Source organism: Apostichopus japonicus, chromosome 18 (assembly GCF_037975245.1).
Source record: "Apostichopus japonicus isolate 1M-3 chromosome 18, ASM3797524v1, whole genome shotgun sequence".
In the NCBI taxonomy this organism is placed as follows: Eukaryota; Metazoa; Echinodermata; class Holothuroidea; order Aspidochirotida; family Stichopodidae; genus Apostichopus; species Apostichopus japonicus.
The window spans coordinates 7,988,532-8,004,769 of record NC_092578.1 but is presented as its reverse complement, the minus strand read 5'-3'; the positions used below and the strand labels follow the sequence as shown (position 1 = coordinate 8,004,769).

General features: G+C 39.2%; 1 protein-coding gene across 1 annotated transcript; it reads left to right on the top strand.

Annotated features, from left to right (window-relative positions):
• Positions 1-1,158: 1,158 nt before the first annotated feature.
• LOC139959072 (uncharacterized) lies at positions 1,159-16,238 on the top strand. Its single transcript, XM_071956635.1, has 2 exons — positions 1,159-1,494; positions 7,705-16,238. The coding sequence occupies exon 2, from the start codon at positions 8,354-8,356 to the stop codon at positions 9,581-9,583; it is 1,230 nt and encodes a 409-aa protein (XP_071812736.1). The 5' UTR covers positions 1,159-1,494; positions 7,705-8,353; the 3' UTR covers positions 9,584-16,238.

Here is a 16,238-nt window from a genome sequence, read left to right as displayed (position 1 = left end):
GATTTCTCCCGACGCGCAGCTTTGTGGTTTGTGTAGTGCTGTTAAAGGAACACTATAATGACCTCATTATCAAAAAGTGTAAAGGTCTCATTATGTTATATCGGTTATTTAAACAAGGCACGTATCGACAAAAGAAACTTTGACATAATAGGACTGCATGGTACTTTTGCCAAAAACACCAAAGAGCGTTAGGCAACAATAGTCGAAATAGTTATTTTGTGCCACCTCCGAAGACACGAGAATGTACACAAGCAATCAGGCAGGCAGTACGTATAGTCGAACGTTTGTATAATGCATCCATGCATCAACGAAAAAGATGCGAGAGTGCACTGCGGTTTTTTAGCAGAACCATTTTGTTGAGAGTTAAATTGGTAACTGACTCCAGTAAAGAACAATGTATTGAGCAATCCCGTATCTCTCCTTTCCCGTATTGTTCTGTGTGTTCAAAAAGGTAAAGGAATTGTAGTATAAGAATACAGAGATTACAGTAGTAAGCATACTAGCAGACAGTCATTCTACGGTTAAGGCCCACTCCCGGGCCCTTCCTTATATAAAACGTGCTTAAAGAATCGGTGAAATGTCGGCAAATCGATTATTAGAGGTGGTGGCATTTTTGAAACATCGCAAACTATTGATTTTGTATCAAAGTGCGGGGCATTTGGGTTGGGAATATGGTAGTGGATGGGGGTTCGACACAAGAATTGTTCACGTGCAGTTAAATTTAACATGATGTAACATGTGTTTGTCAAACGTGTGCAAAATTGGCACTTTGACGTATGGAGTATACCACAGCTACAAAAAGAGATACAGATAGCATCATTGAAAATATAATCTCTATTTTCTGATTTTGTTTCCAATATTACGGCATAAGGCTTGACAAAATAATAAATCTCATTCGTGTGCGGAGCTGAAGGGTTGAACTAGACTGCCACGTCTTTTCAGTTCACTTATCCGCATACATTATAGCACCGCCAGGTCGATTGACTAGACTATGAGCTCAATGAAGCCAAATTGATTTAGTGGTCTGCATATTTGACTTAGTTGAATGTGATTGGTCGAATGTCAAGCCAATGAGGTACTAGATGACAGTGGTGAATATGAAAGCTAGAAAACCTCGCCCATGGCAGTAACCCATGTATAGACTGAAGTATCATTCGGTCGTGGGCGGGAAATTGGTTTTGTAATCGTTCACGTCGAACAAAATATATTCATACTCATAACAAATGTGTTGAGAACTTTCCACGGACAAATACGACAGCCTGCACTTTTTTAGAAATGTGGAAAGTAACAGTTTTGCAATAATGATGTTACTTTTCGTCAACGGTAATTCCAAACGCTCGTTGTTTCTTTCATTACTATTGTTAACGGAACTGTTACTCATGTCGTTGTTTTGTATATATGTTTTGAAACATGTATCGATTGAACAAATCAAAAGTTTCACGGGAAATAAGGAAGTGAGAGAGCCTAACGGAAACTCCTACGAATACATACAAGGTCTGTAAATCATACTCGTTTCTTTAAAGATGTTATGTCGTCTCAGCGGAATCAAACAATATTGTATGCAGCTTCCTTTTTCTGAACTTCTGATTGAGAGCTGATTTTGCAAGATTAATCGATAAGTGTGCAATGTGTTCCCATGTGTGCTATATTGGGTACATATGTATCGACTACGTCATATGACCGACTATACATACAGTAAGCTTGTTTGAGCAGTATACGCACGTTGGTTATAGAAGGGCCACTCAATCGGCTTGATAAAAAAAGGGGAAGACGGAATCGAGTTGGGGACATTAAGTGGAGGTGTCCAGGGAGGGGTTGGTGGGTGGTATATAAACCTATGGTTTATATTTTGGGACAATCTTTCCTGTGTCAGCACTCTCTTGTACTCAATTGTTCGAACTTGACAAGTGTATGGAATTAAATATCAACATGTGAAAAACAAATTAAGTTGAGTTTGCCTTAAAGCCAACAAAAATTTATAACTATGAACATATCAGTCCGTTATAGGTGTAACGAGCGAAACCTTCTCGGTTTCAGTTTCACCAGAGTAAATCAAATTTTCTAGAGTAAGTAAAGTTGTATTTTATTATTTTCAAAAACCATAGAAGGATTATGTCAGGTGAGTAAATCAATAAAAGCATAAATTTGAGGTATGACTGTTTCTTGTTATGAAAATGACATCTCTGACATACATCTATTCTCGAAGTTAATTTGTAGATCCTGTGTAGGCATATCTATTTACATTAATATTAACAGTATAGTACGATAGGAGTACATGTATGTCAACAAAAGGCTGGCGATTTTGTACCGTATTGAGAATATTTTAACAGCGCATAACCTACAGCAATTTGATATGAAACGCGAAAAGGACCACAACATATGATGATGTTTATGATGATCTAATTTTATACGTTCATTTACTAAAAACTTTCGACCATATACTAAACATATACGATGATGTACTAGAAAACTAAGATGTACATCAAAACATATACGATGATGTACTAAAAAACTAAGATGTCCATCAAAACATCCGATGATGTACTAAAAACGTACATCAAAACATATACGATCATGTACTGAAAACTTGTGATGATGATGAAAAAGCGCAAGTTACAAAAAAGTGGCGTATGAATATCCATTTTTGTTGTTTGAATACGCGTATGAATATTCATATATGGGGCGGTGCTTATATTGGATGAATACACGGGGTCGCTATTATTTTGCTCTTTGGTACGAAGGTTAGTCGCAACGTACGTAGTCATATACTTTCGTCGAAATAATAATACATGTAATGTTAGGGATAGCCTAGCTTGTGTATAGGCCTGCCTGACTTAGCCTACGCGGGATTTTTAAAATAAAACAATATACTACTAGTACTACTAGCTATAAGAAATGGATTCCCAAGATGCTACAGAAAAACGAATAGAGGAGTTTGTTAAAATGGGCTTTACCAATAAGGAAATGGCAGATATGCTAGCTATAAGCGTAACAACTTTGAAACGCATTAGGTTATCCTTGGGAATTAGGAAGAAGGATGTTACTTCAGTTGTAACTAGTGAGCATATCATAACTAGGCCTATACTGAGCATAGGGCGCATAACTTTAACTTGAAGGCCTAAGGCAATGCCTACGTACAGTACAGAATTTACTTTACTAACAAGTTAGTATGTACTACTAGTTCTAGTATAGCAATCTGCATGTCGTCAATTGATCATGTTTATGTTACAACTGCAGAGGCATTTATACCAATTAGGACCTTTTGGGCATTTGATGGACTATAGTTTTATTTGAGCGATGAAATGGCCAATGAACAACAACATTGAATCTGATGTGATGTGATATAGGCAAATGCATAGGCTAGGTTACTTTGGAATTAAAAAAAAAAAAAAAAACAAATAGAAATAGGCCTAACTGCCTATAATACTGGTCAGTGTGATTGATGAATATGGCACAGTTGGCACCAATGGACCTTAATAGAGAAGTAAGTGACCTGGGCCATGTAATTCTTTTGTGCACGAGAGATATGGGTCTTTGAGTTTGAGCCTAGCCTTAGGCTAAGCTAGCAGTAGCATTAGCACTCTATGTGCAGTATTATAAAACACCTTCAGAGCACTGTTTTTCTCAGTTTCTCCACACTTACTACAGAGCTCTCAACTGACCCCGCAATTCGCGGGTAGGACCTGCATTCTAACACCTAAACCCGCGCAAGCGTCCGAAAAACCCGCATTGTAATTGTAAAGTATACATACAAAATTGCATCAAATTTTGACTTAAGTAGCAACCATCATTTTATTTAGCATTTAGCATTAAGCATCATAGAAAACACATTGTAAATTATTATTCTTTCAGTAGGTGCCCGAAAAATTCTCAGCATATTGCCCGATTTTTCACCAAAAAATATGGTTGGGGCTGCAGCCCCCCCCCAGCACCCCCGCCTCCTACGCCTATGTTTAGGGTAGACCTACCCTTTCTTTTCGGAAATTTTCCTTCACTTGCTCGGTGTTTTCGAGCTCCAGAGACTCAATTATATCATCCATGATTCTCGTGAATTGAGACAGTATAATTATAATGTAATGACAGCCAATCCTCAGTGAATATCACACACTTCAAATTAATAATATAGTATGCTACCGGTACCCGTTGATTACAAAGTGCCGTACCCCTAGGAATATCAAAGTTGATACCGAAGCCCCGCCCCTAGTGGTTCTTAATGAGTTTACACTGAATATTCATACGCGTATGCAGACGCCACATATGAATATACATACGCGTATGCAGACGCCACTTTTTTTTAATATAACATTATTAGTACATGATCGTATTGTTTTGATGTACATCGTACGTTTGTAGTACATGATCGTATATGTTTAGAACATGATCGTATACTTTTAGTACATGATCGTATATGTTTGGTACATGATCATAAGTTTTCATTACATGATCGTATAAAATTAGATCATCATTAACATCATCATATGTTGTGGTCCTTTTTGCGTTCCATAATTTGATGCCAGGTTTAATATGGTTGTCTGTATCATTGTTCTGGGTATTGACTCTTCGATCAGTATGTATTTAAGCAATGAGTATTGACTATAACATAGACGTTTCTAAAACATTACAGGCCGGATATTATCTGCTTAAATACACGAGCATATATACATAATAAGCCATATTGGCAAGATCAGTGTACTTTTTATAAAGCCTTAAATCAGATTTCCCATCCTAACAAACTTCGGAATCCCTCCCCATCCCCTGAAAACCCCTGGAAATTATAGACTTTAATAGCTTCAAGCGTTCCCTCTATGATACTTCGTTTTATATCTCCTCCCCTCCCCACCCCCTCAACAATAAAGACAAGTATATTATACGGTAAACTTCTTTCTAGTTTCACAAAAAAGGGTGCCATCAACGAGCTTAGCAACGCTACAACGAAATGGAAAACTATTTTACTAAACGATGGCTTCAAAGAAACGCATTCAATATTTGTTTAAAAGGATAAATTAGGATAAATTGCTACACAAGTGTTGGGAGACTATATTATAGAGCACATATGTTGTTGCTTAATTTCAACAACAAAAAATGATAATTGTATTGGTATTCAACAATATTTGTGGAAAAAACTATAATACAAAGGACATAATATAGGTATTATGTGAGTAATATATAGTGATAACACCATAGTGGTAATACACCCAAAGTTAGGATGAGATTTACAACTCCATCTGGGAGTCCTCCCGGAAAAAATAGACGTGTAGTGGTGCATTCTGCAGAATATTTAGGTAAAAACAAGTTGTTTAACTATTTCTACTTGCAGGGTTGTGCTAATTACTACTTGTTATTAGCAAAACAAAACACCCCAGGATCCGCGACTGCTATGAGTAACTGGACTGCGTAGTCTAACACAAGTAAAGAAGTCAAGTTATCCACTAACAATCTACACAAAGTCACTATTTGTAAACATTGATGTCTTGTTTATTGACACTTTTTAAAGCCTTTGTTTGTACATAATTTGCTTCATATCATTTCCTGACGATGCTTTGGTTTCTTCTCCTTTGAATGACGGTGTAATAACCCCTACCCACTAAAATGTTGTAATATATTATTTGCCTAGAATCTAGAATAGCATTAGTCATTAGCTGCACTATTCGCTTCATCGCATGAACACATTGCTACACAAAAATTCATCGCACTGCACTGCATGACTACGCACAACTTAATAGCACTGCATTGTATGACCACTTGACTACACAACACTTCACCAAACTGAACTGCATAACCACATACGACTCCATCACGCTATACTACTACAGGACTAAATGACTACTCCAAACTTCATCGCACTACACAACTAAATGACTACGCAAGCCTCCATCATATTTGACTACACGAGAAGGCAAAACATCACACGGCACTGCCGCTACATAAGTACACAAATCTTTCTCGCACCACACTACCATATGACAAGGTTTTCGCATTGCTATTCCGTGCTATCCGGTGGGCCCTTAAGTACATTGTTCAAGGTGTGACTTTCTGTGGTATCGACTCTCATCTGAAATTGCAGAGATGCTATACTGTCGGTCGCCCATTTTCTGTTGATTGAAACATTGATCTATCCAGCAAAGTAAAAAAAAAAGATTCCGGTCGGCCAAACTGCACTTCGATTGCGTGTATTATTTACTGGAGAGATCTGTTACAGGGCTTTACAAATCTTTGCTTTGATTATGAGAGTAGATTGCACACATTAGGACCAATATGACAGCCCCCTCTGTTTTGAAGCTAAGGTGCATCGAGTCTAATAAATCTGGAGGATTCATGTCAATTGGGCGCTCGCGTACCATGCATGGAGCCTATGGAGGTTCATGTGATGTGTTCCAGGGTGGTACCAAACTGATATTTCTCTGTAGCAGTTCGAGAATAGTGTAAGTGACTGCGTGAAAGATTTGCACCAAGACGCATCGGACATGGGAACTAACGGCGTAAGAAGGTACTGGTACTTCAGGCCTACGAAATAGTGTTAATGTTGCTAACGTTAGACATGCTGGCACAGAACAAGTACAGATACATTGGGCTTGCAGCGGGAAATGTCGATGTCTGAATTGTATTTCAAGAACGATTTTTTGTCGAAAAGGATTGTTGAACTGGACGGTGTCTTCGATCATGTTAAAGTGTGTTTACTAGCTAACTCTGCAGAAGTTAAGAGAAAGTGTTCTCGGTAGACCTGACTTAACTGCACACACATGCAGATAGTGCCTACTGCCTAACAGTAACATATCCTATGTTTAGTCTGGTATCGGGCAAGTTAATTACAGCTTATTGCAGTTAATGCAGACATCTCTACAATAACTAGCCTAACGTACATTTTCGTATTGAAATGATTGGGTCTGTTATTGATTGTTTGGACCAAATCAGTAGTTCCACGGTTGTCAAGGGTGACAATGCATCTTACGCGCGTATTTAATGTGTGATAGTTTCTCCAGATTTATTCAACTCGATGCTAAGGAGTACCATTGGTAGCATACGCCTATTGAAAGCCCTAATCAAAAAGTATTGTGATCTCTTTATCTAACATAAGTTCTAACTAGCTTAACGCTACCTATCACTGGACAGCTGACAAGTTGACCGTTCACGGCACCAACAAGTTTTTGTATTATGGCCTGGGAGGCCTCAAAGGTGCGACATTGCCTCAATTGAACCGATTTTGTACCACATGCGCTGCCATTCCAGATCCTTACCATGCAAGCCACAATAAACCAGAACCTGATTGATAACATATCAAAAAAAAAATCCTCAACTGCTTACTGGCACTTTTTTTTGAGATGGGAGAACACTCGGGCGGATTGATATAGACTCCAATTGGAGTATGCCACCATTGACAGTGGCTATGTGATCAACAGATTAAGACTTGATAACCATCATGATATCTTTGTGCCATCGTTTCAAAGGAGTTTCTAAACGTTAACATTTCTACCCCGTGAATTACCAATATCTGCACATTGAATAGAAAAATGCTCCGATTTTGTAAGTGAAATCACGTCTACTATCTTGATCATACCTGAACAAGAGAGTGCTTTCTATCATATTTAAACGGGCGCTGTCAGTAAAATCACGAAACGATTTAATGCATAAAATCTGAATTTGTTTTGTTTTTCATCCTTTAAATTCATAGATGTAAATGCTATATATTTATATCTACCTCTTTAGATGGAGCAGTTAAGGAAACGAAGCCGCCAGCCAATGTCGTCCAACTTATGACAAGCTGCCCAGACGGTTGGCCTTTTGAGGTTGTGAGTCGAGATGAAAATGGTTCACCGTTAATGCAAGTTTGTAGAAGTGTAAAGCAAGATGGTAACTGGCGATGTGCCGAAGGATGGCTGCGACTGGAAAAGGAGATGACATGTGTTCCAAAACAAAGCAATCCCCATAGCAACGAGTTACCTCGCGATCTCGTGAAGCAGCCAAAATACGCGCCATTATCAGACGAACGTAAGTTACTTTTTATACACATTCCACACGCTGGAGGAACATCTCTAGAAACCTCATTTCTTTTCGACGACAGATTGAGAGCACTCGTAGGTGTGTACCTTGTTGGCCTTTCTAATATAAAACACTTCGACCAGGAATTATTCCGGAGTTACCATAAATTCTGCATGATTCGCCACCCATGTTCTCGATTAATATCGACATGGAGTTACTATTCTCAAAGTTTGGGAAATCGTGGTGACGCCCGTTGGACACAAAAATTCATGAACGAAGCATCCAAGTCATCTTTTGATTGGTTCATCGAAAATACTCTGTATCCCGGGGGACCGGTTCGCGTCACTAACCAGGTTCATTTTCAAACACAGGTCGGATGATGTTTGACGACAATGATAACTTCGCTTTGAATCAAATACTAGTGTTTGAAAATTGGAATGAGAGTATCGACGAGCTCGGTAGACGAATAGACACCGACTTGAGTTCCCTTACAACGACTCGTAGATTATCGAGTACACATAAAAGTTGTCGCGAGATGTACACGCCCAAGTCGTGGCAGAAAATGATCGAGTTATACGCTATGGACTTTTGTGTTCTCGGGTATTCTACCAATTTAACTGAAGTTGACAAATATCCATCTTTGAATGATCAAAACTACGAATTAACTCAACGATACAAAACTTGTACTGTGAAATTGGAATTAAAACTGAACCACGCAAAACAGGCGAAACATATCGATTCACTAAACGAATCAGAGTTACATAAATCAGTGCAAGAGGAAGGCGAGTGCACTATCTACACATATTATCAACCAATAAAAGGTCAAGCCGTGGATGAACTCAGCGCAGCAGAAGTCACTCTTAAAGCGTGGAAATCTGCGTGGTCGGACGCTGGTTGGCGTCCTCGAGTGATATCGGAGGATGACGCTCGGAAACATCCGGAATATATATCTCTACGCACCAGGTTTGAACGATTACCAACGATAAATGTAAAAGAGTATGAAATGTCTTGTTTTATGAGACACGTTGCCATGGCAGCAGTTGGCGGCGGATGGATGTCTGATTACGATGTTTTACCATTTAATTTGCCTAAATGTACCAAACCATTCAACCGTGGCGAATTCACCGTGTATCATCTATACACACCCAGCCTGGTCTCGGCAAACAGTTCTGAATATACACGTGTTGCGACCTTGATGGCTGATATCAATTGGCGCGACAGTCCCGAGGTCTTCTCCTACGAGGGACAATTTCACGTTTCCGATATGCACGTATTGAAAAAGTTGTTTAAAGACAGGAAGTTACAGACCATGCAGGTCGTTATGGAGGCCAAAGTAATTTTCAAAACTCCCTTTAGCTGTGACCTATTGCTAAATAACAGGCCCACCACGAATGACATGCCAAAGTATATGTGGGCGGTGCATTATTCCCATGAATCTTTAAGAATAATTCGTAAAGCTAATATGTCTTCCCTCTGGCCAGGATCATCTTGGAATAGCAAAAGTTTTAATGAAGGAATTGAAGATAAAAGAGGAAAATTTATGGCAGACTCTATCAATTATCTTAGAGAAACGTGCATGACAGATCCGGAAAATGTGCTCGCTTAAATTAAAAACAGCGTTTGTATTTTTCTTTCTCTCGCTTTAAAACTAGTTTGGCTAATATGTTGAAAGGGTGTCATAACACATGGTTAAAGTCTTGAAAAAGTCATCATTGGCATTATAAAAAGAACATAGATATTGATTCGTTTTATTAAGCAGTGGTTATGGGGGAGGGGTTCCAAAAAGTGTTCGGAGCAATCATTGTCACTGCAAGCGAAAATATCAACACCAGTTCACAACATTGCGCGGCTATTACTGCCTTCGACTCCCACAGTGTCAAACATAAAAATTAAAAATTAATCGAAGCTGCAACTATCTAATGATTTGGAAGTGGTTTTAAGCAAAAGTTTTAAAATTCCTATAAAAGTATTAAAATATGACATTTTGAATACTTTTGTAATATATGTCTATTTAAGACGAATTAAGTACATATGAAGACTGTATTCGCACATGCCGATTAAATGTTATTTTTTGTAGACACTACTTTGCTGTATATATTACATGGAAATATGAATTAAACAGATCGCATATAATTTAGTAACTGTAGGGTAATGGTGCTCATGTGTGCATCCAAAAGGTAATTATTCATCCAATCAGATTGAATACTGTATCATTATGACGACGTTATAACCATCTCACGCTCCTTGTTGGTAAATGGTTTGAACCTTGTGGTAATTTTGGCATATTTAGCAGTGTTTTTCTCACTATGTCACAGGCTTTTACGCAAGCGACACCTTTGAAAATCCAAGAAATACTACAAAGTATACTACGGTACCTTTCCGTCTGTACGTATACGGAGCCAATAGCATCTTCACTGATATGAAAGTGTATGCTGTAAAACGATACTAAATCAAAGCATTGGCGTTTAACTATGCATGATGATGGAACCTCTGTAAATTGATACTTTTAAGAAAAGTCACCCAAGAAATCCCTCAAGACCCCTCACTAGAACGAACATTGGTGCTTCCCCTTCCCAATATGAATTCGTTACAGAGGGTAAAGCCTATACATGGTGTTATGAAAGTCATATCAACACAGGCGTAAATTAAATATAAATTCCCTGACCCCAGTGATATGGGGGACAAAAAGCTGGCTACAAAAGCTGGCTAAGCGCCTGATGACATTAAAAGTTGGTAAACAATCTAATGTATACTGTTTAACTGCCAAGAACATATGCGGTACACGCGATGACGTCTAACAATAGATTTTATGCGGACTAAAAATTATGGAGACTAAACATCCATTTTAGGTGTTATGAAGTAAACAACTAATTATATTGAACAAAACTTACGCCATCATCATTCAGAGCACGAAAGATAGTTGAGCTACCACAGAGATAGCAAAGTAAGTGTTAGAAGAAGAGAGTAAGAAAAAGAAAAAAAGAGACAAATTACGCTTAATAGGTCTAGTCGTTTTAATGACCAAACAATCCCTATGGAATTACTTTCTTTGTGGCTTCGAGTTATGAATTGTAGCTCTGTGATTCAGTCCCTCAGGTGTTAAGAGTATCTGGGTATTCTTTTTTTCTTTTTGAAAACTATGATAGTGATATCCCCTTGAAAAAGTAAAAGAACATATACTCCCTTTGTAGAAAGAAAACTCAAAATACTTTTCGTATAGCATACTTCTGTGTGTAGACCTCATTATAAACCTATTTTTTTATAGTATAAATATGCGATCCCACAACCAAACCCTTTCTTTCTAAACTCCTTCTTTTATCATATAATATTGTCACTTAATTGAAGGTTCTTTTTTAACCCCCCCCCCCCCCATTTTGTAAATATGATTTTAAAACTGCCCTGATTTGAAGAACCTATCAATGACTCTATCCAAGTGTAGGTCATCTGAAGCATTTAAGCACCCCTCGACAGTGTTTACTGCTTATAACACCTCCACACACCTTCACTGCCATGTCATTCAACAATCTGTGTTTCGAACAATGGACGTACAGGGCAACAACATTCCCCAACTGTTCACAGTGACTCCTACCACAATTTCATTCTAAACATGTGCCATTTTGTAGCTCAGCTGAAACCTTATTCTGTCACTTTTTGCCATAGGCGTAGGAGGCGGGGGGGCTGGGGGGCTGCAGCCCCCCAACCATATTTTTTGGTGAAAGTTCGGGCAATATGCTGAAAGTTTTTCGGGCACCTACTGGAAGGAAAATAATTTGCAGTGTGTTTTTCATTTTTTGGGGGGGGGGGGGTAAAATTCGGCAATATGCTGAGAATTTTTTCTGGCATCTACTGAAAGAATAATAATTTGCAATGTGTTTTTCAAATTTTTGGTGAAAATTCGGGCAATAAGCTGAGAATTTTTCGGGCACCTACCAGTGGCGGAGCGTCCATACAGTCAGAGTGGACGGATGCCCCTCTGACGGACTGAAATGGACTGCTGGCGCCCTTTTCAGCTTTTTACCACTCTTTACTTATTCGCGATTATTGATTTTTTTATTGCGCTCTCAAATACCTTTGACATTTGTCACATTTTGTTGGTGCAATTTTCTGACAAATAGCGATGACACCTATTTATTCTTCGTTTATCTTGAAATTAGCAAGGCCTGGAAAGGGTCATTTCCGGCGATCTAGGGAGTATCTTTACTCAAAAAATTTATGCTCCGCGCCAACCTGTGGTGGCGCTCCGCTTAGATAGTGTCGAAAAGCGCCCCTACAGACCATTCTCTCCCCCCTGACCAATACCCCTATAGCTCCGCCACTGGCACCTACTGAAAGACGAAGAATTTGCAATGTGTTTTTCAATGGTTAAACTTATAGTATTATCATTATTGTTGTAACGACTTCCCCAATAATTGTAACCAATATGGAAGCGTAAAAACACGGAAAATGATTGTTTGTTATTGGCATGTGATGTAATAACCGAAGAATGCCTATATGATAAGCACATTAACATGCGAAAAATTTTGGCTTTATTGTTCGGGCAAGTCGTTACATCCCCCGAATCAAATGAAGCTCCTACGCCTATGCTTTTTGCCACCGTGATTAATTGACTGCCATTTTGTCATTTTTCATTCGATTTAACTGAACTTTTGTGATTGGTTTGTATGGGTAACTTACGTTTTAAGTTTCGATAATAATCGTAACCTAAGTAGTCATGCAGTCGGATGAGTGTGCGCGGTGGCGTACGTACATGCGCGTGTGCGTGCCTCCTTGGTTGTAAGCACGATTTCTCAAGATGAGAAGCTTGGACCAATCTTATATTTGGTGAGTAGGGGTAACACATTGACTAGAAGGAGCTAATTGTTTTTAAGAGGTCAAAGATCATTTGGGGATAATTTTTGAAAACCTTTAACACGATATCACAAGAACTGAAGCTTGGACCAATCTCATATTTTGTGTGTACGAAAACCACATTCAGTAGAAATAGCACATTGTTTTTAGAGGAGGTCAAAGGTCATTTTGGGTCGCCAGGGGTCAAATTCTGGAAACCTTGTAAACACGATATCTCAAGGAGGGAATCTTGGATCTATTACGTATTTCGTATGTAGGAGTGTCACATTAAGTCAAAGAGGATGTTTTTTTTTGGAGGTAAAAGATCATTTGGGGTCACAAGGGATCAAATTGTAAAAACCTTGTAAACACGATATTTCAAGAAGTGAAGCTTGGATCAATCTCATATTTAGTATGCAGTTGTGACAAGTTAAGTACAAGAAGCACATGTTGTTTAAGTGGAGGTCAAAGGTCATTTGGAGTCACCAGAGGTTAAATTGTGGAAACCTTGTTTCATAGTCTACCGTATTTCCAAGCGATCCGCCTATTAGATATCATTTGTGTTACACCCCATACGAATAGGATAGGTTGTTGGAAATTAGAAATTAACGTATGGGCATCCGTACATAGTATCAGCAAAGCTAGTCACACAAATGGGTATTGTTTAATTGTGGCGCTACCGTACCTGCCATGCGTCGTTGTATACATACATGTACTTTAAGCTAAGCTGCATGTACTCCTTGTATATACAATGTCGCTATTGCAATGGATTGTATTAGGCCTAAATCTTTGCTTCCGCTGTTGAAGTTTCCGTCGTATTTCGCCATTGTCGAGATGCAGTGCCAAATAAAAACTTCAGGTTTGGATGTAGAGTACGCTTTGCCTAAATTAGCCCTACAGTGGGGCCTTTGGCCATGTCATGTGGGCATGTAGGCTACGTGGGTGACCTACTCTGGCTACGCTTCATATTTTTCCGATGAGCACAACAATAGTTACACTCATTTTTTATTTAAACAAAAGAACATTTGTGGAGGTTTTGATGGATGATAAAACTACCTAGCCTACAGTAGGCCAAGCTAATACCAACTGCATGCTCATGAACAGCGGCATGTATATGAACATAGTAACATACCAATGAACATAGTAACAGACAATTTAGTAATGTGAAGGTGAGCTTCAAAACAGCAACGTCGTTTAATAAAGTGACAAGATCAGTAGACATATTCCTACCAGTAGACATATTCCTATTCATTAACCCCTCTAACATACGTAGCCTATGCGTACTATAGAGCCAGGTCTCCTTCGTAGCATGCAAAGGCCTTCCCTCAAAAACAAATCACCGGACCAACCACAGTGAAATAATGTACCATGTATTTCTGGTGCTAACAATGTGTTTGATGGCATCAACAAGTAGTTGAAAAGGGATTTTCTTTACAACATAGGCCTACCAGACGTTGGGCAATCCACAAACACAGCTGTTGGGACCCGTGGCAAAGGTCTGAGTTAAAAGTTATGCCCAATTGATGGCATATGGTATATCTGTAAATAGTGGCTGCAACTGAAACAAGGGCATTATTTTGGTTATGGTAGTACACAAAACATGCCACATGCATCACACAGCCAATCGGATCCAGTTCCAACGTTTCAAAGGAAACTTTAAGTTTTGCTCTTACTGCGCCATTTCCCGCCGAGCAACAACACCAGTACTTCCTCTTTTACAAGTCTGCGATAGACACAATTGTGAGTCAAGGACCCTACTCACACTGTGGAGCTTGTCAACTCTGAAAACTATGGAACCATGCTACACCTATACAACTGTTTGAATGCGTAAACATGCAGATGTTAACTTGAGAATGGTTATGGCCATGTGGAATATTGGTAAAGGTTATGAAGGTATCAAGGGGTTCTGTATAATTTTTGATTGGTTTGTCGAAAGATTGTTTTTATTCACTGTCACACCGAGTATGATAAATGGCATGAAGGACACAATGCTACTTGTGATTCTAATCACGAGGGCCTGCAGCTTCAATGGAAGGTGTAGCCGCACTACGTTTTTGGAAAAGGAGCATTGCTAAATGTTCTATTCGCTACACATTGTGCTCAGTGTTGACAACGCCAAGACAGTTGGCTATTTAAACGAGCTAAAGGTGTACAATGTCCTGATAGAGAACGAAAAATGCGTGAACCACATCTGCAAGCGTATGTCTGCAGCCTTGCAATCGTGTGCAAAGCAGCACAAAACTTTCAGGGCACGGGGAAAACTCACTAAAGTAAGAAGGAAGAAGTGGGGGTCCTATTTACAGGAATGCCCTCACTCAATATGATACTGTGGAGGAGATGCTGAAGGTGATATTTGCGGTTTAAATACACTGCTCCAGAACCGATGTAGACCACTTCATCAATGTATGCAGGCTCTTGGTTATACCACAAAAATGTGGCTAGTAACACCAGTACTGTTGCTGTTGCCTCTCGTTCATAGATTGTCCAACGAGTCCGTACTCATAAGATGTATGAATAATAAAATTTGTTACTATGACCAATTCGAAATAATTGTGTAAAACGGTCTTAGTTTGCTTTTGTCTGGATCGGCTGTTAATCTCAATTTGTTTAGTCTCGTCCACCAGTTTCAGCATAGCGAGGCCTTAAACGTAACGTTCGACTTTCGTCACGTTTATGATTATGGGACAACTGGAACAAACCTGGGTAGGCCTGTGAGCAATTTTATGTTGTCTAGACCAGCAATTGTTGGGTAGAATATGGTTCGTTAACACAACAACGTGAAGAATACGAGTCAGAATACCAATTCACTTAAGATGGCAAAGCATCTCCTTCATTATTTCTTAAGGCATATTTCCTACTGGCTATCAGTCATAATTCGCAAAGTATAGAACAATTTAAGGAGTTTTGAGACAAGTTTGCTGTTGTTACTGCTAGGAATTTTGGAAGAGAGATGCTTTTACAACCTCAGATTATCATTGCGTAAAAGATCGATTTGATTTAGGCAGTGAAATGGAGTAATAGCGATACTTTTAGCGCATCAATCTGCAGCTAAAAGACAGATAATTAATTGGGAAATTGTACGGTTCAAAGTAGCAGTGAGGTACTGTATATGCTTAGGCAAGGGCGTAGGAACCGGGGGGGCTGGGAGGGCGCCAGCCCCCCAGTGAAAAATGTGGAGGGGCGGAAGTATCATTCCGCCCCCCCCCCCCCGGTTCGCAAGTCAGAAAACCCCTTTTTCATTTCCAAATGAGAAAAAAAATCTCATTTGGAGCACCAAATTGCAGTTAAGGCCATGTGAAAATACAAAATTAAGTTTACAAAATGGAGTGGGTGTTGAATTGTGCTATATTGCACCAAATTGTATCTGAGGCCACCTGGAAATGCAAAAAATTCCGAAGGGGAGGGGACACCCCCTCCCCTTAGACCCCTCCCCC

Excerpts from the sequence above, each read along its gene's own strand:
- LOC139959072 (XM_071956635.1), top strand. The coding sequence starts at position 8,354 with ATGATGTTTGACGACAATGATAACTTCGCTTTGAATCAAATACTAGTG.